Source organism: Ambystoma mexicanum, chromosome 5q (assembly GCF_040938575.1).
Source record: "Ambystoma mexicanum isolate Mex_15411 chromosome 5q, UKY_AmexF1_1, whole genome shotgun sequence".
Taxonomy (NCBI): domain Eukaryota; kingdom Metazoa; phylum Chordata; class Amphibia; order Caudata; family Ambystomatidae; genus Ambystoma; species Ambystoma mexicanum.
The window spans coordinates 503886409-503907261 of NC_090933.1; the positions used below are offsets into that span (position 1 = coordinate 503886409).

Sequence of the window (20853 nt, forward strand, 5' to 3'; positions counted from 1 at the left end):
CGCAGTAGCCCACTGACGTCAAATACAGCTGACAACTGAGGGCAAAACCAAAAAGCTTTTAGGCCCAAAATAGATACATCTTTTTGTTCGTTTAATTCCACTCGCCCAATAACCCTTCAACCCCAGCCCTGATTGGCCAATTACCCCCTATCCTCAAGGGTAAACACAAGGTTAATCTGAGATTGCATAGAAGTCATCACCAAGCCGGTTCTGTGTCATTTTACTGACAGGAATTCCGGTGAAATCATACCTCTGAAAATCGATTTTGTTTTCAATCGGGGTCCCCCCCCCCAATGCCCCTGCGTTCTCTATACTAGTCTCCCTACCCCAAGCCCCTCCCCAACACTTTAAACCCCTTACCTCCACCTGAGTTTTTTCGGCAGAACTCCTTCAAAGTAAATCACTTCGAAGAAAGTTCTGAAGGGTTAGGCACCAAACCTCCAAGAGAGGCAGACTATGCAACAGCAAATCTGCCTCATGCCAGCCCCCCGCGTCGCCCTGCCACTCAGTGCCTAGTATTAGCGATGCAGCATAGCGCAAGGAGCAGACAGTTGATCATTGACAAGTAGTATTTTCATTGGCAAATATTACAATAAAAAGATACATTTGTATGGTACCTCTTGGTGCAGAGATGTTACTTCAGATTGCAAAAATATGTTAAAAAAATACTTGCTCTTGCACGTTCACTGTTCATCTGCTCGTGGCTGCGGATCTTGGAATATTCTTCAGCGATATAGTCTGCGGCTTCTTGACTAAGAACTGGTTTAACAAGTTTAGCCACGTGGATATACTTTCGAATAAACTGCATGCTTACAATCTTCTCTCTGTACCAGAGCAAGCATAAATTAACCCAGATTAAAATGCAAAATAAAGATTTACATTTTATTTTAAACAAATCAGCATATAGAGCAGACGCATATACCGTGGTAGCCAGCATTGGCTTAGAGTGTTGGCTACCTTCTAAATGACTGGTAACCCGTAATTTTTGTCAAGTGTTCCGATTGCAATCCCATGTGAAAAGGGGCCATTAAAAAAAAAAAAAAAAAAAAACAGATTATGCCTCGAGAAATCAACATGTACAATTAGTAAATATCAGAGGAAACCTTGTAAAACACATTCAAAACATGCAAATCGGCACATTCCACCTCAACATCTTCCTATACACTTCTCAATGTTCAGCGCTTGCACACCTGGAAAAGTTTTGAAATTGCTAATCTGAACACCAGGCTAGATGTCCCTCATCAGGCTGCTAGCGTCATTGCAATGAGATTTTGGTGTACAAAAATGATTAAAATGTTGGAGTCTAGATTATATAGTGCTCCATTCACAAATCCTCTTGATTGATTACGCTAGGCTTTGGGTTCAGGGTGTAAATACACGTGTATAGGATTTGTATAGTCCAACTGCCTGCCTCATTTCACTGGACTCTAGGGTAATTTGGACATCAAGTGTGTAATGGGGAGCCAGCTGATGTCCGGAGCCTCATTGTGATCCTCCCATACTTGGACCCATAAAGGGACTTGAGCCCCCACTTGTATGGCCCTCCCAGCCCCACAACCTGAACATGAGGTGAGGTGAGGTGAGCTGGCAGAACGGCCGAAATCGGCCCCGAATTGCTCGAGAACAGGAGAAGCCTGCCTTGGAGAACTGTGTAGAGGAGGGACATGACCCACAGGTGCTCCGACGGCACAGGCTATCAACTGGAGGAGGGAAGAATCCGGACCCGTGGAGTGAGGGGAGGTGAGTCAATGCCCCCCCACCCCCGGTTCAAAGTGTGAGGCCATTGAAGTAGGACAGCCCCCCTGCATGAGGCCAGGAGGAGCTAACCCGCTGGGGGAGGACCCCACAAATGACTGGCAGGGCTTCTGGGATAGTGCCCAAAGCACACAGTGGGCCCAGGAATGCACTGCTGGCCCCCGCAGCAACCTGAGCACAGGGTCAGACAGCGGTGGAGGAATAGGACAAGAGCCTGAACCCGTTCTGAGGGCAACACCACCCTAGGAGGAAGGAGGTGCTGGTTCAGGCCCTGAAACAGGCATGGGAGCAGTGGGTGAGCCAACACCACTGCTTCCCAGTGAGGAAAAAGCCCACAAGAGGGCCTGCAACACAGTTTCCATCACAGGGGAGCTTCTTGGTGTAGAGGCGCAGCCCTAGCTGATTGGTGCTGGGGCCCTCCCCGGCAGAGAAGAAAATAGTCTTGAGCACGTGTGGGTGTCAGGAGCGACCCAGGAGCTAAAAAGAAATAAGTGAGACACATCGGTGTGTCAGGGATCCCAATACCTGTACCCCACATGAGGGAAAGGATCTCATTTTGAAGCAGGCCACAGGAAGAAGCCCCCACCCTGCCCCATGCAGCATAGGCACTGGACTGGCAACTGGAGGTGGAAGAGGTCTCGCAAAGTCGGAGCAGAGAGGGGAGGGCCCCCGATTCCAGGGTGTGCGCCTGCCGCGGTGCCGCGGATAGGAGTTGAAGGAACTTTCAAGGGAAAGACGAAAAGAGCATCAGCCACCATCGCCCACTGTGAATGGGCAAGGAGCTCCCAAGGGGAGACCCATGTGGAATAGCAGGAGAAGGTGCATGGAGGCAGAACTGAAGTTGGCCACCTACAAATAGTCACTGGGTCGCCCTGGAGCTGGAGCCCTAGCGCAGACCAATATGGCCACCGCCCCAGAGGAATCTGCATCTAATAAAAACGATGTTGCGGCATTGATGGAAGAAATCAGGAGCATGAGGGCGGACATCGGAAGTAGGGTTGCTAAAAAAAAAAAAAAAAAAAAAAAAAAAAAAAATCACCTAAAGAATAGAAAAAATGGAGGAGAGGCTGGAGGAAGTCTAGTACAACCAATCCTCCCTTCACACCCGAGAGACACAAATGGCCATGCAGATGTCTAATGGGGTGATGAGAGGAAGAGGTCAGAATGAAAATGGAAGTCTTAGAAAACTGCGAAATGTAGAACCACCTAAGGCTTTTCAGAATCCCAGATAGGGAGGGGAGACTGAGCTAGATCTGAGGAGCACACTGCACAAAGTCACAGAACTGGTTTTCAGGGATGACACCATCGACAAAGCCAAGATGAGAGAATTCACAGAGCGGGTGGGGCGGAAGGAGGTCTGAAGTCCGTCCTCGCCTGGTTTCATAACTACTCAGACAAAATGAAAATCCTTGAGAAAGCAAAATAGAGGCCCGGTCTTGTACGACATTTCCAGAGTAACAATCTGCCAAGATTTGTCCTCCTTCACCCTAACCAAGAGGAGGATTTGCTCACCATTGACGAAGGGGTTCAATGAGAAAGGAGTGAGGTACAGATGGGGGTTTCCATTCTCCATCTCCTTTGAAGTCGATGGGTACAAACACAGACTGACAACAGAGGACATTCGGAAGGTCATGGGGGAGTTGGATGGAGAAGCAGACACTTTGAAGAACCAGGGAGAAAATCTGGAGGGTGACAGGCAGTGGCTTATTAAGGGGCCCAGAAGACGACGGATGCGGAGATCCAGGAAACAGAGGAAGCTGAATACATTGCCCATGGCAGATACTTTATTCACAGCGAAAATGCAGCCATGAAGACAATATACGACCTGGGAGGTCCTTTTCGCAGTGTAAGGTGGTGATGCGAAACCAGATGGACCCCTATTGGGTTATGTTAGGTGGGTTTGTTTGAAAGGGGTATTGGCTGGCGGCGGAGGCCGGCTGCAGCCTGAAAAGTTGCAGTTCAGTTTGTTTGGGTGGGGGAGGAGGAGAGACGCACGGGACCGGAGGGGAATTGGTTCCAGCTGGTGGTCCGACCTCAACCTGGTGATGTCAACCTGGGAGGAGTCGGGTGCCCTTTTGGTTTACTGGGGGGGGGGCACAAGGGTGGGGGTCAGTATACAGGTCTTCTTAAAGTTTTGGTTTCCGGTTGTTGGGAGGCGGATTTACATTTGCAGGCCGCCTGGAGAGCGAAGGGGACCCATGTGTGGGGTAATAGCAGGATGGCTATAGTTTCAGATGCTGCGGGGGATGGTCACCCGAGGGTGGGGACATTGAATGGCAAGGGGATGAACTCCCACAAAGAGGTCCCTGGTGGCTAGGGAGTTCCATAGAGCTGGCCTTGAATTAATGTTCCTCCAGGAGACTAAATACGCTAGAGAGGAGGAACGGAGGATCCCTAGAGGTGCGCTGGGTCAGGAATACTGGGGCTCAGGGCCATTGAGGAAATCAGGGGTGGGAACTCTCATTGGTAAAGGGCTAAGAATGGAGGTTGCTAAGGTGTGGGCTGATTAGTAAGGTAGGGCGCACTCCTGGTTTCTGGGCCTATAAAGAAAATGGGTTCTCATTTGCCACAATCTACTGCCCGAATCAGGGTCAACTAAGGTTTCTGATGAACTCTCCCAAACATAATGCTTTAAGCCTCAGGCCACATAATACTGGGGGTGATTTTAATATGTGGGCTGATGTCAAGCTTGACAGGCAGGCACGGGTGGCAGGGCCACCTCAACTACTGAGCCAGGGGTACAGAGGGGTCCTAGCAATGTCAGTGGTCTGCGGGACATATGGCGGTACCTGCACCCAAATGAAAGAGGATACACCTTTTACTCTGCCCCACATGGCACCTTCACCAGAATAGATTATAAGTATATCTCAATGGTCTATGGGGGGCACCGTTGGCTCCGAGATTTCCCGATCACTTGTTCAGCCCATGATCTGTTATCAGTAGACCTGAACCGTCACAGACTGGTAGCCGGGGGGTCCAAATTGAGATGCAACAAATCCCTACGGAAGGATCCAGTGTTCCACTCGGAATTGACCAAAGAAATTGGGGAATATTTCAAAATAAACAATGTGTGAGAGGTCTCGAGAGAGAGTGGTGTGGGAAGCTGGGAAGGCAACATGGAGGGGGATCCTGATCAAGGAAGGGGCAAGGAAAAAAAAAAAAAGGAGCAGACGCCAATTGAAAACCAGTTGAGGTCTGAGATTGCCCAACTCGACAAGAGGGCTCGGTACGTCACCGAGGGGCGGCAGGACAGTCATGGAAGCGAGGGGGAAAAGGGAAGAGCGACCTGAACACTGTGTGGAGGCCATAGAAGGGGAGGATAACACAGAACCCAGGGACAGATGGGATTCAAGAAGCATTTGCGTATGTTTATGAAAATCTTTATAAAACTGAGGCTAACCCAGAGACGGGAGATATAACGTTCCTGGAGGGAACTCCGATGCCTAGGCTTTCCCTGGAGGAGGCCGCGGCGATGGAGGCCCAATTAACTGCTGAAGAAATCAAGAGGGCAGTGGCATTACCACCGTTGGAAAAGGCCCCAGGGAAGGACGGTTTCTCTGCTGGCTTTTACAAGCCCTTCATTACCCACCTCCTGCCGTTCATGGTAGAACTGTTCAATGATATCCTGGAGACAGGGGAAGCCCCGGAATCCTTCTCTTGTGCGCTAATAACCGATATACAAGGAGGGCAGGGGCACCCAGTTATGCAGATCTCATCGCCCGCATCTCCCTCCTGAATATCGGCGCCAAAGTGTATACACAAGTTCTGGCGGAAAGACTTGAGGTATACATGCCCCAACCATCCAGACCAGGGGGGTTTCATAAAGGGACGTCAGGGGGCAGACACAATGAGGAAAATCCTGCACCCGATTCATGAGGCGCAGGGAGATGGCGGGAGATGGCATAAGGGCAGTCTATGCATCCAGTTAATGGGGATTACTCCCGCTGGTTTGCCCCAAGTACGAGACAGGGTTGTCCCCTTTCCCTGACCCTATTTGCGCTCTCTAGCTCAACATACACCCCCCCCGCCCGAGTAGAAGAACTCACGGTGGGGGGGGGGGGGGGGTGAGGGTTTACAAGGTTGCATTATATGCAAACGATATGTTTTTACACACGAGGAATCCACTAACCTCCATATCTAGGGTAATCCAGTTGATTGAGCAGTACAGAGACCACCCCAGCTTTAAGATTAACAGGGCTAAATCAGTCCATTCCCCCGTGGGTAGGGACAAAGATAAAAAGGTTTGCCTCACTGGGATTAATGGTTAACCTGGGCACACATACTTAGGGATTAACCTCACAAGGGACATGGGAGACCCATTTGTTGCCAACTTCTCCTGTCCGGATTTTGGGCTGATCTGGTAAGTTGGGAAACATTGACCATATCATGGCTCGGACGCCTCAATGCCCTGAAGATGGTTTGCTTACTAATGCTCCTATATGCGCTCCAGATGCTTCTGATCCAAGTTCCTGAAGCCTTTTTCCAGGCGATAAAGAGGGCTATGGTAAAATGTTTGTGGCAGGGGAAAAAAGCGAGAATATCCTTTGAGGTTCTCACCTTACCGAAAAATAGGGGCGGAGTGGGGCTCCCGAACATGAAACTATACTACAAAGCAGCACAGCTAAGGGCCCATCTTAGAATGCAGAGGGACTCCCAATGGGTTGTCTGGACAATCTTCACCTGTCCCCGCCACTGTGGGGGGGAATGGCTGTGGGTGCCAAGAATCAAACTCCGCCTGCAAAATTCAGGACCGCCCGATTCTGGGAACTGTATGGCAACAGTGTGCGTAAATGCAAGGAGTAACGACATGGCCTTCTCCCCCGCCCCTTGCCCCCCCACCAAATCATTTGTGGGTGCCCAGTGTACGAGACGTGATCCCAAACTCGTAAAGATTTCAAGCATGATTCGAGGCGAGTCTTGAAAGGGTTGCCCAACTGTGGAGGGATGGCACCTTTATTACTATAATGGATCTGTAGGGGGGGAGATGGGCATAGGTACTCTCATTTCATACCTTCAGTTAAAAGGGGTAATCACAGGGTGAAAATGAATGGACGGGAGAGCCCTTACTCCCTTTGAGAAGCTCTTCGATAAAAGAACGGAAATTAAGGGCCTGATGTCAGTTATGAACAGGGAATGTTAGGCTCTCAAAGATGTTTCAGACTGCGAGCCCCGTTTGCTGGCACTTATGTGGGGATAGAGTCGACTACTGGCATATGTGGTGGGGATGCCCACGAATAAAGGGGTTTTGGGACAAAGTACTGGGCTGGATCAAAGACTAGAAGGGGATACACCTTACCATAATGCCCTTCTTGATCTTGTTTGGGATGGAGGAAGTTGGAGAAGAATTGAGCAGATTGATTGGGCTGGCAGTGCCCCTGCTGCTTGCAGCACAAGCCTGCCTAGTGATGAAATGGAAATGTGTTCGGACTCCATGTAAGAGGGACTGGATCAATGTGGCCCTGAATATATGCATCATGAAAAGAAGAACTGATGGGCTCCATGGGAATGTAGTGCCACATTAGAGCAGCTGGGGGAAATGTATGAATAAACACTTGAAAAATTGAAACAAGGGACTGTTAGGCACAAAGGTTGATTACATGATGGACAGTATTAGGTCATTCATGAGGTAAATGGGATGAGCTTCCACCCAAGGGGACTAGCCCCAGCCAGACAATAACCCATGAAGGAAAAAGAACTTCCAGGAGGTGGCCAAGGACATGTGTAATACAGGACTTTAATATCCACCATCTCGAGGCGACTGAAGGTTCTTTACTGTGGTTTTTCAGTTAAAGACACCATTACCGGGAGGGACGGGGTGGGAACTGGGTGGTGGGGGGAGAAAAGTACAGATTTAGCTATGGGATGGAGAGGGGGAGGGGCGGGAGGAAAGGCTTCTTTCCTGATGGTTTGCCTTGCCTGTAAGGTTCATTGTTTCTGATGTACGAAAAGTGGCAACAAAAAAAGTTATGTTAACATTGTATTTTACATCGTCATGTAACTAAACTAAGCACACCCATCCATTTACCCAGATCATGAAGTTGCAAATGTCGGGGTGGAACAGAGGGGACTGTATACTAGTCCAACTACTGTCCTCCAATCGTTATGGCAGGGCTCAACATGTGCACCCGCCACTAGAGATTGGCTAGTGAGACTCTTGGAGAGTAGAAAATGGTGTGCAGCATGTATGTGTAGAATTAAGGTGGCAAGGGACTTTGGCTGACTAGTAGCTTGCGACTTGAACATTCATTTAAGGAGTAGACGCCTAGCGTTCCTAACTGTTTTCAAAGCTCACAAGCAACAGACTTCACAACCGTCTCAACTGTTTCTCCACAGGAGAAGGTTACAGCGATTATTACTGCCTTTAGTGCATGTGGATCCAACAGCCTAGGATCCAGGACAATGAAATTTGGCTTCAGTGACTTTTGCTCAACGGTTATATCATTACTGCAGTTTGTGTGGTATCCTGCCTGCAGATGCAAAGCCGAATGCCAGCAAGTATGATGCAAGCAGTAAGGGTTCTAAGGTTTAGAGGCAGACGAAGACTTACTTCGATCTATGTGCAACTGTCCAAGAACAAAGATACGGTTCATAAACATCGGGAGTACCCTCTGGTTCATGTGCCTACCTGCTATGCAGATACTACAAGTGGTGGGGAGTCATCAGTAACAAGCGTGCTATGAGCATTGACCGCCCACAAGCAGACACCCACTGCATCTCTAGCCCATCCCAAAGACCTCTAAATCTTCTGAGTCTCTTCTTTCTTTCCTACCTCGCTTGGGGAGGAATTAACCAAGCTCATTGCTGGCAGTGCCTCGGTTGGATCACCTGCCAATCCATGCTCACCCTCACCCTTTAAAGATCTTCTCCAGCTCCCTCTAGTAACCAAGTCCTCATCAATGCCTCCTCTTCCAGAAGTGTGCCTATAGCACCTAATAAAGCATACTTTAAAGCACTATTAAATAAAAGCTGCTCTATATCCTACATGCCCCAATTTCTTCATAGCAATATCGAATTGTTGATTTCTTGCCAAACTGGTGAATAGTGCAGCATGCTTCCACCTACTGTCCTTTCTGGAAGAAACCCAGTTGCTAGACCCTGCACACGTAGGATTCAAACCTAAGAACAGCACAGAATAAGTTATGCTATTTCAGACAACATAAAATTGGGAGCAGGATAGTGTGGCTTCTTCGATCCTGCTTGATGTTGCAGCCTCATTTTTTGGGTAATACGAGTTTACTTAAGTCATGCCTGCTTAAGTAGGCCAGAGAGAATCCTTAGAACTGATCCTGTATTCCCACAAAAGGCAGTTCACAACAAACACCATTCAACCATATGGATCAGAGCCAAAAGATTGCATTTAGCCAAAATACAAATCTTTGTTACAGACTACTCTTCCCTATGCACAGTCTTTCTACTGTATATTACCTCAATAATTAATCTCAAATGGTTTCCTTCCTCCCAAAGTTAAAAATGTAGGAATCATTATGGACCAATTTCTGGAGCCACAGGTTACAAATATGGCCAAGCAGACTTTGAACGATATAACATGTTTTTCCCTTTCATTTTCCACCTAAAAACAGTTAAGGCAATCATCCTATCCAGATGGTAATATGTAGAAAGGGCTTTGCTTGGGTGACTCTGCATATTGAATTGTAAGAATTCAAAGAGTGCAAATTGCAGTGGCACGGCTACTACTGTAATTGGGCACAGGGAACAACCCACCAGCACTACTGTCGTTACAATGGCTTCTAGTACAGCGTAGAGTAGGCTTCAAGGTGCCTTGCATCACTTTCAAGGCCATTAGGAGATTGGGCCAGCATTCCTTTGGAAGACACCTTCCTACCAGGAAGCTGAGACTGTCCACTCTGCTTGTTTGGAATACTTCAGTTCTTGAAAAGGGAGTGTGGGATACACTCATCCTTTGTCTTCACAGCTGAAATATGGAACTACCGGCCAAGTTCCATGAGAGACATTACTGAACTATGAAGCCATTAAACCAATAACATTCTGTACGAAGATTCGCTCCTTATTTAATTAATTTTTTAGGTTGGGTTTTACTTTTGACACAAGTGCATTTCGAGGCATCTGAACCATGGCTCACCTTTATCTCCAATACTATATTTTGACGGAAATAATAAATAGCCCTGCCTCTGTACGCCATGAAAAGGAAGAAGGGATAAGAGGGTTCCAGTAATGGCCCTTATAACCCCTATGCAACTAAACCTGCAGAATGACAAATGAAAGGTGTAACTCACCGTTTGGCCAGTCACCGACTGCACCAATGTATCACACATATGAAAAGAGATTCTCTCAGCCATTTAAACCGTATCCAGTTGGTGGTTTCGAGGAGACGGGTCTCATCAATGGACCAAGTCGACTGGACATAAAGCCATGCATTGATTACGTCATTAGGGACATCGCAACAACACACATCAAATCATGAAGCTACACAAACATGCACTAGTTTATTGCTGTAGACATGAAAAACCTGCTTCTAACTCCTGTAGGTAGAGGAGTGACGCATTTAAATAATGCTAAGAAACTTTCCCTTCTTCACCAAAGTGAAACGCAAGATGCAGAATCCACGTGGACCAAGCTTGCATATACTTTATTGCAACTAATAAGAAACCATGACAGCACATGGGGAACCTATAGCTTGACTGAAGTGAATCAGGTTGGAAAGACGGGCCTCAGATACATAAAAGGGGAGACATGATCCCTGCAGCATGAGGCACATAGCTGGTGTTCACAGCCAAGGACGACAGCGGGTGAATAATTCACAGAGGTTACCTGGTTCCTGAGGCAGCAAGGCACCTGCAAGAATTCAGAATAAAATCCTAATTGCAGACAGAAGAGCTTCATTTTGCAGTCTTCTCACACGTGACCAAGCAGAACAGGACAACGCTCATTTACGCATGGTGGGAAGAGAAGCTGTTCCCAGTGAGATGGAGTGGAATGATACAAGTGTTGCCCACCAAAACTGTAACCTGCAGGCACTCTCAGGCTTTGGTGATCAGACACTGGTAACAATATGGAACACACAGCAGTTCTTTCACATTACCTTTAAAAGGTACACTCCGCTCTGACCAGACAGGGTTGCAGGCCTGGGAGGATCTGCTCTATCCAATCCAGAAGCTCCATTTGTGAGGTGGTATACAATGTTGCACAGGCCAAGGCCCTTCCTGTGACCCTGCAACAGTGTTGTTTGTAACATTTAGGGGTAGTCTCAGGCAGAGCCACCTGATATGGGGAGTATATATATATATATATATATATATATATATATATATATATATACGAATGTATTGCTTTTGTACATGTAGTTAGCCCAAACTGACAAATTATGACGCTCTGTAGGTTTTTGGGGTGGACTCAATTTTTTTGTGAATAATAAAGACAATATACTTTGCCCCATGGCCAAGTCTTCCTTTCTTGTGGTGGGGATTCTTTGATGGGCCCATGTTTCTCTGCTAAATATCTAGAGGAATGCTGTGAGGTCACATCTGCAAGTCCTTAACAGGACTTTGTGAAGTCCCTTCTTCCTTTCCATGTCGGGCCTTTTTTTGTTTACCTTTTTTCCTATTTTTTTTTTTTTTTAATGGCTGCCATGGAAGGAGAGAAGGGACTTCCTTTCCCCTTCCTTTGCAGCCATTTTCTTTTCAGTTGCAAAATGCTGGAGCGTTTCGCAAATGAAAAGAAAATGCTTCGCTCTGGCCTGTAACTATGGGAAGCAGTAATGCCCCCCCCCCCCGCTCAAGTCTTATTGCAAGTATAGAATCATCTGTGACTTGCGGGAATCTTAGACTCATGTGCAATAAGATTTCCTGCTACTACAAGTAGTAGATATAGATCTCACCCCCTTCCTGCAACCAAGAATGTGTTGGTTTTGGGGCCTACTGCAATATCTTCAATGGCATGGCTTGGTGCCCAGGATGTCGACAACGGGGGCGGTTTTGCAAGAGCTAGCAACAATAGGGGATGCTGCACTGGTAAAGGATGTGCTGCCACAGATCATTAGAAGCATGGTCCGCAGAGGTAAAATTATTGGTTGGTCACAATGCTATGTGGAGCTGCACTAAAAACACAAAAATGAATAAAAGGCTTGATTTTACAGCAGGTTTTTTGTGGTAAAAGGTCTGGTTTTTCCAAAACCAAATTTCCTCAGGACCACCCTTCTTTCTTTAACGTCCTGCTTTGACTCGTGTCCCCATTCTGGTACTGCAGCAAGTCCATCCCTTCCAGTTCCTGTGGGCAGTTTGGGTGCCCTATACTTATTGGAGTGCCCAGACACAAAGCCAATAGGGGCACCAGGTTGGTAACACTGAGTTTGATCTAGGAGCCATGACACCACGATGTCCCATGGTCCTGAATCAAATGCCCACTAACCGGTTTAGTCTTCCTCCACATTTGTGTGTTTGTACCAAAGGGAAATTCTCCTAGCTCCTCAATTCCCTTGTGATTTGTCTCCACCTCAGCATACCTGCCACATTCTCATTCCTCAACCCGGTCCAAGACACTATGGATTAAGGACTCCTCAGACTATCTTCTACCACATTAGTACTCTTTGGGCCAGACATTCTCTTCATAACCCCCTCACACCTTCTCTTACAAATATAACTCCCCTTTCCTCCACTCCTCTCACCACCCTCCTCTCTCCAACAGATGTTTGTCCACTGCAATTCCCTCCCCTACACTTCATCTTGTGTTCCTTTCCTCCTGTCCCTTCAGCCTCCTGATTCTCCCCTCCCTCTAAAAGAACAGTGCCCCATAGGAAACAAGAAAAGTAATCTTCCTTTTGCCCCTTCGCTCCAACTGATAATGCTCTCCCTTCACCAGCCCGACCTCCTGCCCTTTCCTTCAGCCACCTCTGAATGCATTGCTTCAAACACCTACAACCCTTCTGTCCAGCCCTCTTAAATATTGGACTATTGCTGCCTTTCCAGAGTGCACTAGCCCAATGAAGTTCAGTTGTGTACCATTATCCTTTCTAAAATGGGATTGTTTTGCTAAATTCACTCTGCTGCCTTCCCACCACATATTCAGCCTGATCTATACCTGCATGCTTCCAGAGGAAGAGCCAATAAAGAATCTTGACACATTTCAGGATTGTATTCTCGTGCATGCTCAAGGAGAGCCAAGCAAGTTGGACTGATCCGCTTTGCAGAAAGGCTCTCCCTCAGTGTGTGGGCCCAATCTGCCATCTGAACCTTTTCCTCTTCCATGAAACTTTTATTTGCTCTGTGTAATGTCCTGTGGTGTCATCTTGATATGATATGGCATTTATAACACGCCTGTACACAAGTGTTAAGCAACTGCTTACCTGCAACTTGCTGCCAATTTATGGAAAGGATGGTCACAACATGGGTAACTGAGCAAACCCTGGACTATATATCATGGCAGGATCCCTTAAAGGGATAGCACCATAAGGTGGCAAGCCAGTGCCTCTCCACTGTACATGGTGTGGTTGGGCAGAGGATCCTCCACTCTCGGACCATGATGCAGGACCCAGGTGTAAAGTGGCAGCACCCAGTTCGTTTGGCTGCCCTGAAGGGACAGGTAGGGAACTTAGTCTTTGGAAATCAGTTTGTAGACCATTTAGTGATTGGAGGAACTGAAGAGCAGGATGTTGCAGATGGTGAATAGGCATGAAATGTGGTGGGGCGTTTTAGAGGTTTATGGGGCCCTCGTTTCTCACTCCTCCCGAGTCCTAACTGGCAAATGCGTTTGTGCGCAATTCCATCCGCCTCAACGCAAGATCTCCCAAATAGGATCTGCCAAGGGCACTACCAACATGAACACTTTTTAGTGAATGTCGGTTTGATGTTCCAAGATGTCCCAGGGCAAGAGATCATGTTGTATGGGAGCAAATAGGGCATCAGGTAAAATCTAATATACCATGAAAAGCCCTCTAAAATTAAAAAGTCCCGAAACTAAGCTTTTCAGACAACCTTGGCATCTGGTCACTTTTGGATAGCAGAATCAAACATTCAAATCACTAGGTGGGTTTGGCAACAATGCTACCACGATCCATACAACAGCCATTCTTTTTAGCCCCAAACGTATGCTTTTTTCTCTCTTTTTAACTCTTGCATTACCCAAATTTAAAACTGCACATTGAATTTCATTCGGTAACTGGTATAATTATGTGGACTAAAAGGAGTTGGGAACTTCAGTTAGAATATACGCTTTGGTAAATTTAGTGTCACCCGTTTGTGTGCTTAGTACTGTGAACATAACCTGAACTGTTAAACTAGCAAGACTCTTATTTGTGTGTGTGTCCCACCCAAACCCCCATTCCAATTTAGATTGCTCCGGATGTTTTACCGGTTGTCATGATGTTCTCCATTTTGTACTGATCATCTACACATGATTATTGAATTTGATCATTTTTCATCTGATGTTATCGTTTTCCCTTTCACGACTACTTTTGGGCATACTCGGACTAGCTTGAAGACTTGGGTATCTTGCTTTGAAAAAGCCCCTACAAGGGTGAAACTGATGGCCATGCAGTTGGCAAACGATAGAATAGTATATGCTTAGGATAATATCAATCTTTTAGGTGTATTGTATAATTTGCAGGAGGCACATTTTACCATAGCATAATACATGCATAGGACAATTTATCTTTTTGTAAGGTTCTTTTTGTAATCTCTCAGGATGTCATACTAACCTATGCACAATTAACATATATGGTGTATTTGAGTTAGACATTGCGTTATTGAAAATAATTTATGCGACTCCATTTGAATTTGTATTTTTCTTGGAATCTTTAATTCGCACAAAATGTGTTTAAATTAAATGCAAATAAAAAAATTAAATCAGTATTACTTCCTATTAAGGAGTGCTTGCCTGTTGGAATTCCAGTTGATTTAAACTGCAATGTACTTTAGCTGCTAGTATTAGTAACCAAGTCATGACTATGAGAGTCGGCGCAGCCCCCAATAAATCTGAACACACACCATTACTAATTTCCAAACATACCTTCCTTGCGCAGGTAGCATCTCAGCTGCAACAATCGTTCCCCATGATGCTGCACCCCATAGAATACAGGCGAGTCCCACAAATAATTTGGTCCAGTTGTACACATGGCTCTCCTCCAACTTTTCCTTCTCATGCGTTCCTGTGCATCTCATCTATCCCTCACCATCTACACGACTTTGCTCCTTCCTACCACTACTGAATGTTCTACCCTACTCCTCCTCTGATGCTATAACGCCATAAAATATGGCAGGTGGCGCTATACAGATGTAAGTTACATAAGAGAATAAGCTTTCACCAGCGTATAGGTTGCTTTCCCACAAAGCACAGGACTTTGAGTAGTGAACTGACCTTTGCTTCTTAGCATTGCCAGATAAACATACACGTGATCACTCTGCCTCACAGGCTGAATCACAAAAGCGGTATGCCGACAGCCTCCAAACCATGTGAATCTGTTTTTTTCCAGGGCATGTCAATTTCAAAACCTTGTGGGGTTCTAGGTGGAATTTATTAGATGGTCTATAAATCCCATATCAGCAATCTGCACCAGGTCTGCACTTTTCACAGTGAAGAGTCTCAGCTAAATGTTTCTGGATGTCCCAAGGATAGATCTGTCCGTAGAACATAAATGTCCCTCTCCCCGCACTGGCGGAGTATTGTGCCACCCATGTAGTCTCTCGCACCCAGTAGAGTTTGTGCAGACTGTCCACAGGTGATCACAACCTGTGAAAACCCAAGTGGTGGCTACCTGCCTTGTGAACACTTTAGACTAAGTGGCAACTTTAGCTAAATAACGGGGGTGGGGGCGAAATCCCCTGAACAGATGGGGACTGCCCAGAAATATCAGAATAGCTCTGCCACCCAAAAACACTTACTCAACATTCAAAAATCTGCAATGAGAATCAAATGTTGAGTGAGTGACAGTAGATTGAAAGAATTTAAAAGGCATTTCTTGAATCATTTAGAACAAGTGGAAAAGACAGCCATTGGGACAAGTGCCTTCCAATATGCTTTGATATTTCAGAATGGGACGAATACTGGAGGGCCTTGTGGGAGAAAAATAGCAGACCTTAAAGGAGATGCTGTCTGCATTTAGTACAATTGCATTTTTAAAGTGATCGTCCTATGGGTGACGAACAAAACGTATACACATTTTTTTAACAAACCTACAACCTAAAATAGAATCCGTTTCGTCTGGTCTACTTGTCCCACGTGATTTGTTGGAAATTGCCCCGTTTCTGCAGCACATACCTTATATCAAATGGTAAAACTGACCCGCACCCCAATCCCAGTTACCTCTTGCTTGAGAAATTAGTGTAAACACAAAAACATTGAAAAACAAAAATCACATGGATACTTAAGGATGAGCAACGCTGGTGTCTTGCACGTACTAACCTGTTAGTGTGTCCACCATCCCAGGGATAGAGCACTGCCTGTGGGACAGAATGGTCTACAAAGTTCAAAGAACATCCACATCTGCCTCCACCACCACGATTACCAAGAAAGTGAAACACAGTCATCTGCTGTTCCTTCCGCTCCAGCCCAATTGTTTATCAGTACCATATTGCAGAACTCTAACGTTGCAAAGTTAGGCTCTTTAGCCTCTTGCAGCTCGGTGACCTGGACACTTCCTGCCTTGAGGTTTGAAAACTATGTGAGCAACGCCCTTCCAGGTAAATGCAGTGAAGGGGATGTCCACTGGTAAGTGCATAATCCGTCTCAATGAACTGTACCTTTGGTGGGTAAGGGAAGAGTCCCTGAAGTAGTACTGGAAGCAGAGCTCCAGACTTGGCAACAGGTTCCTTGAATGTGTAAGCTTGCAACTTTGGGAACAGAGTTCTACATCCCTCTCTATTGCACTGTGCAACACTAAATTGTTACGCTGCACCTGCTCCATGCCTCCACAACATGTCCGGGTGGTTTGCGGAACTATTGCAGGAAGTCTTTTCATTCAGCTCCCTCATACATGACACTTGCCGTCAGGTTCTTGTGGTTCCTCACTTATCCAGAAAATATCTGGACTGCAAATTATTTAATTACGTCACATTGTGCGTTTAGAGGTTCTAGGATTCAGGTCTCCACAGCATCAGAGAAGAGTCTGTTGCAAGGTCCTGTCTGATTAGTTCAGCTTCCTTTTTGAAGTACACTTGTACGGGTTACTGAGCCTGGCTTTGAGATCCTCCTTGGTAATACTCGTTAATGTCCAGAAATTGTCTTCCTGCTATGGTATTCACTAGCGCCCTATTATTGCCAATGTTTCTCGCACCTGGCTCAAAGTGCTTTTTGTCTCTTCTATTCCATATCATTTTGTTTGGCACACAGCTGGTGATGGCCCAACAGGCCTGCTGTGCCTTCTTCGGTTCCTCCTGCACCTTAAGAAGCCAAGGATACAAGTGGCAGGACATTACGTAGAAGGTGCAATGCAAGCCAGCAAAGTGTACCTCTGAAGGAGGAACCAAATGTCTTACTGAGTCACCAGTTAAGTCCCCTGGAGCCAAGTAAGGTTCATCCTGCTTACTAGGAAGTCCGGCATTCAAGGACACTGGCCTTGTTGGCACAGTGCACTGCCCCTCCCCGATGAATCACGCCCTTGTTGGTGCATGATGGCTTCCTGTTCTTGGGGTCCCAAAGCTAAGCAGCACTAGAATCACCCAGGTCACCTCAACCATATTTCCTTGCAGCTCTTAGAGTATGCCTACTTGGCCTGTGTGAGGGCATCAACCATGGAATATCACCTCTGCTCCACATGCAATGCAGAGCCACCAAGCGGCATCACCTTCGATCGCAGTTTGTGTCACCAGCACCAATCAGGAGAACAAAGAGGCCATGAAACTGCAAGGAATGGCCTGCTCTTGTACAGGTAAAGGAGGCATGGGGATAAGCAGCTTAATTTCACATCCAAAAGTCGCACTGCTTACAGCTCTAGGACAGTGCCTCCAGAAAAGCACACTTTGCTCCCAAAGTCAGCAGAGGCGGACACTGGGCCTCTCGGATCCTGGTCTCCGAAGAATCACTAAAGCGGTACCTTGTTTCTGGGCCAACTCAACTCGAGCCAATTCATATTTAAATATTTTTTAATTGAAGCCTTTCAGAATTCTATCATATAGGGTTGAAATACTAAATCAGTTGTTCCAGAATGCTTGGCTACATAAATTGCAGAACCATGTAAAAACAAAAAATATACAGACATTAAGAAAACATTAGCATACTCTGATCATTCAGGTTTTTGTATAATTTAAGAAACAGAAGAGCACAATGTATAGGCATAACACGAACCACAAGAGCTATGTTAGCATTGCTCCGAAAAGACTAAAACCATGGTCAATCAGCAATCACTTTGGGTAGAGACAAGGAAATGTTTTGAGGGCAAAGAAAGTGAAATAGGAAGTGAGGTAGAGAGGGTGGGGGGCAAGGGAAGAAAAACAAAAAAGGACAGAACGGGGAGCTAGGTTATGAATGGAGCAATACAAACAAGTGTCCCATTACATGCATAGAAAAATAAAAAGGACATTGCTAAATGACACACTGCCATATACGCCATCACAGTTAAAGTTGGAATCTACCTCGCACCTTAGAACCCTAAACATACAAAAATGGAGATGAAGCTGTTAATGCCAATGTGGTATGTTATTTTGATAAATACAATTGTTTAGCACGATTACAAGGTGTGTGTTAATGGACCCATAAAAGGCCAACATCCACTAGGCTTGGACAAAGCCAGGACACAGGCAGAAATAGGATGCAATGAATCCAGCGAATTCATCCCCAAGGGGAAGCCATCTCCCCCCCACCCCCCTTTGGGGCTAGCGAAGTGAGCCCACTAAGCTTAATACCCTTCAGGGGTAAAGGCAAGAAGGATCCCATTGGGGGTGTCCCCACGCCTTAGAGGGCAGGCAATCCCGAAACAGGGATATGTGTCACCCTCCCTTCTCTCTGGAAGCAAATAGCTGTATTGGTTATATAGGCATTACAAGAGACATCTGTGTGAATGCCCCTAGAGAAGAGTGGTGTGATTTGACCCTTTATTGTTACCATCATTGCATGTAGCGCAGAACCAATTGATTGCCCCATATCATTGCAGGGAGGAACAAAGGTCCTGCAACACCAACAGAAGAGAAACCAAAGCCTGCAGAGGGGCACACAGGAGGTAACGTCCCCCTTTGAGGCAGAGCCAGAAAGCAGTACCACGCACGCAGCATGGAGAGCCGAGGAGCCATAGAGCCCACGGCGCCCTGCTGTCTTCTACGAGGTCGACCAGCACCTGCTGGAACCCATGCCAAAGTCCCATCGAGCTCCGATGGGAAGGACAGACGCAGAAGGCCAGAGGGAAAGCAGAGTCGTGGATCTGCACCACCGAGGACACTGCTTCCCTGAGAAACACCACTGCAGTGAATAAGGTACACAGTGCTTCCAGGGAACTGGGAGGAAGGCAGAGAGGCCTGCCATACCCCAAGGGGGGCAAGAAACCAGATACCCCATGAGAGGATGAAAGAAAACAGCCCACGGCAGGGTGAAACAAAAAACAGCCAAAAGGCAGCCAGAGTGAAATGAAATCCCGCAATGTGTATAAGCAGCCGAATCTCGTGTCGAGATAGGTTTCCTGTAGTGTTAAGGAGACATGGCGACTACACGGCCCACCTCATTGTAACACATGTGATCCTACCAGACACTTGCAATTTAGATACAGCCTTCCAGTTGAGACTACTTTGAAACACTGTTGTGATCATGAAGTCCATCAGAGTGAAGCACAGTAAAGTTACACATGATTGATTAATTCAATGTTTTAAAATGCATTTTTCATCAAACTACACAACTTTGGAATTTTGGTACAAAATATACATAATCAAAAGCTTCTTATGGTGGTGAATAATAAAAATAAATGTTTAAAAGAAATTACATGTATGCCACTATTGTATCGATACAGGATTGTACCCCAAAAATAAGACTGGCATATGAAATTTGAGAAAGAATGCAGCAGTCTTTTAAAGCAACCTGGGCGCCAAGGTATCCTACCATGTAGTTTATGAACAGTGGAGCTTTAGTGTATTCTTCATCAATATGAGAAAGGCATTTCCCCTACTTGACAGGCTAATCCAACTTTTTGCAAATACTTTGGGTTTATGAATTTAACAGGGATACTTGGCATGAAGTTAGCAAAATGTCATCATGGGATCTTAATGTTCATAAGCATTGACTAGACTAGAAAGCTCACCCCTGCGAATGAGAGGAAGACTTGACAAGGCAAATTATACTAATTGCTCCCTTCTGCAAATACATTTTGCAAGGACGCCGGGCATACTTGGCATCTAAATTTAGACAATAACATTTGGCAAACAAGTGCCTGTGCTTCCACTTTGCAGCTTTACCAATTCTGTATATGGAGACATTTCCAAGAGCAGCAGGGAAGCTGTTTTTTGTCCCATGGAATGTGGCCCATGTCTCCCATGAAGGATTGGTTTGCCTTCTAGTAAGAGTGAGATACAGGAGACTGTTTAGAAAGCAACCCCATGCCTCCTGGGCCAACTTCCAAAAACATTTTTGATAGGTTAATAAGCTCATTATTTTCTCGTTAGTCGCAGAGGGCTGTAACGTATTAGTAGGAGGATGGATCTGAGAAGAATGAAGGTGGCGATATGGATTGTTGATATGGAAATGAGAGAGGTTAAGAACACCGAATCCTGATAACTACCTTACTTCTATGAAAGACAAGGTTTGCGAGAACACAGCGGAATGAGTCACACATTCTTGCAGGAATGTAAGTTACTAAAAGGAACACACTTCAGGTTGTATAATGTGGGTATGAATTGTGCCAGGGCTCAATCGTTTCAAAAGGACATTTAGCTCAGGATAGAGCAGGTCTGCCAAGTGAGGGAAGAGCATTCAGCGGGCCTCTACAAAATCATGCAAGTTAGTCTTCGCTGGGCAGGATGTCAGGGCTGTGCCGGCTCAATGACCACCAGAAGTAATGCTTGCACTTTAAAGCAGGAGAGGCTGCAGTGGACGATCATCTTGCCTCCATCAGTACACTCATGCAACCCTCATGCAGCTCCAAGTGCCCTTATTTCTATATATTCCGGAGCCATGTCTTCCGGTTTGTGCAGACAAAAGTAGTCAAATATT

The 20853-nt window shown here is 46.1% G+C and overlaps 1 protein-coding gene across 1 annotated transcript in view; it reads right to left on the minus strand.

The window, feature by feature from the left end:
* Positions 1–20853, minus strand: part of LOC138497475 (maternal DNA replication licensing factor mcm3-like) — a 345395-nt gene that overhangs the window by 110984 nt on the left and 213558 nt on the right. The window contains exon 12 of the mRNA XM_069620977.1: positions 674–824. Coding sequence (XP_069477078.1) covers positions 674–824 — 151 coding nt within the window. The remainder of the gene's footprint in view (positions 1–673; positions 825–20853) is intronic.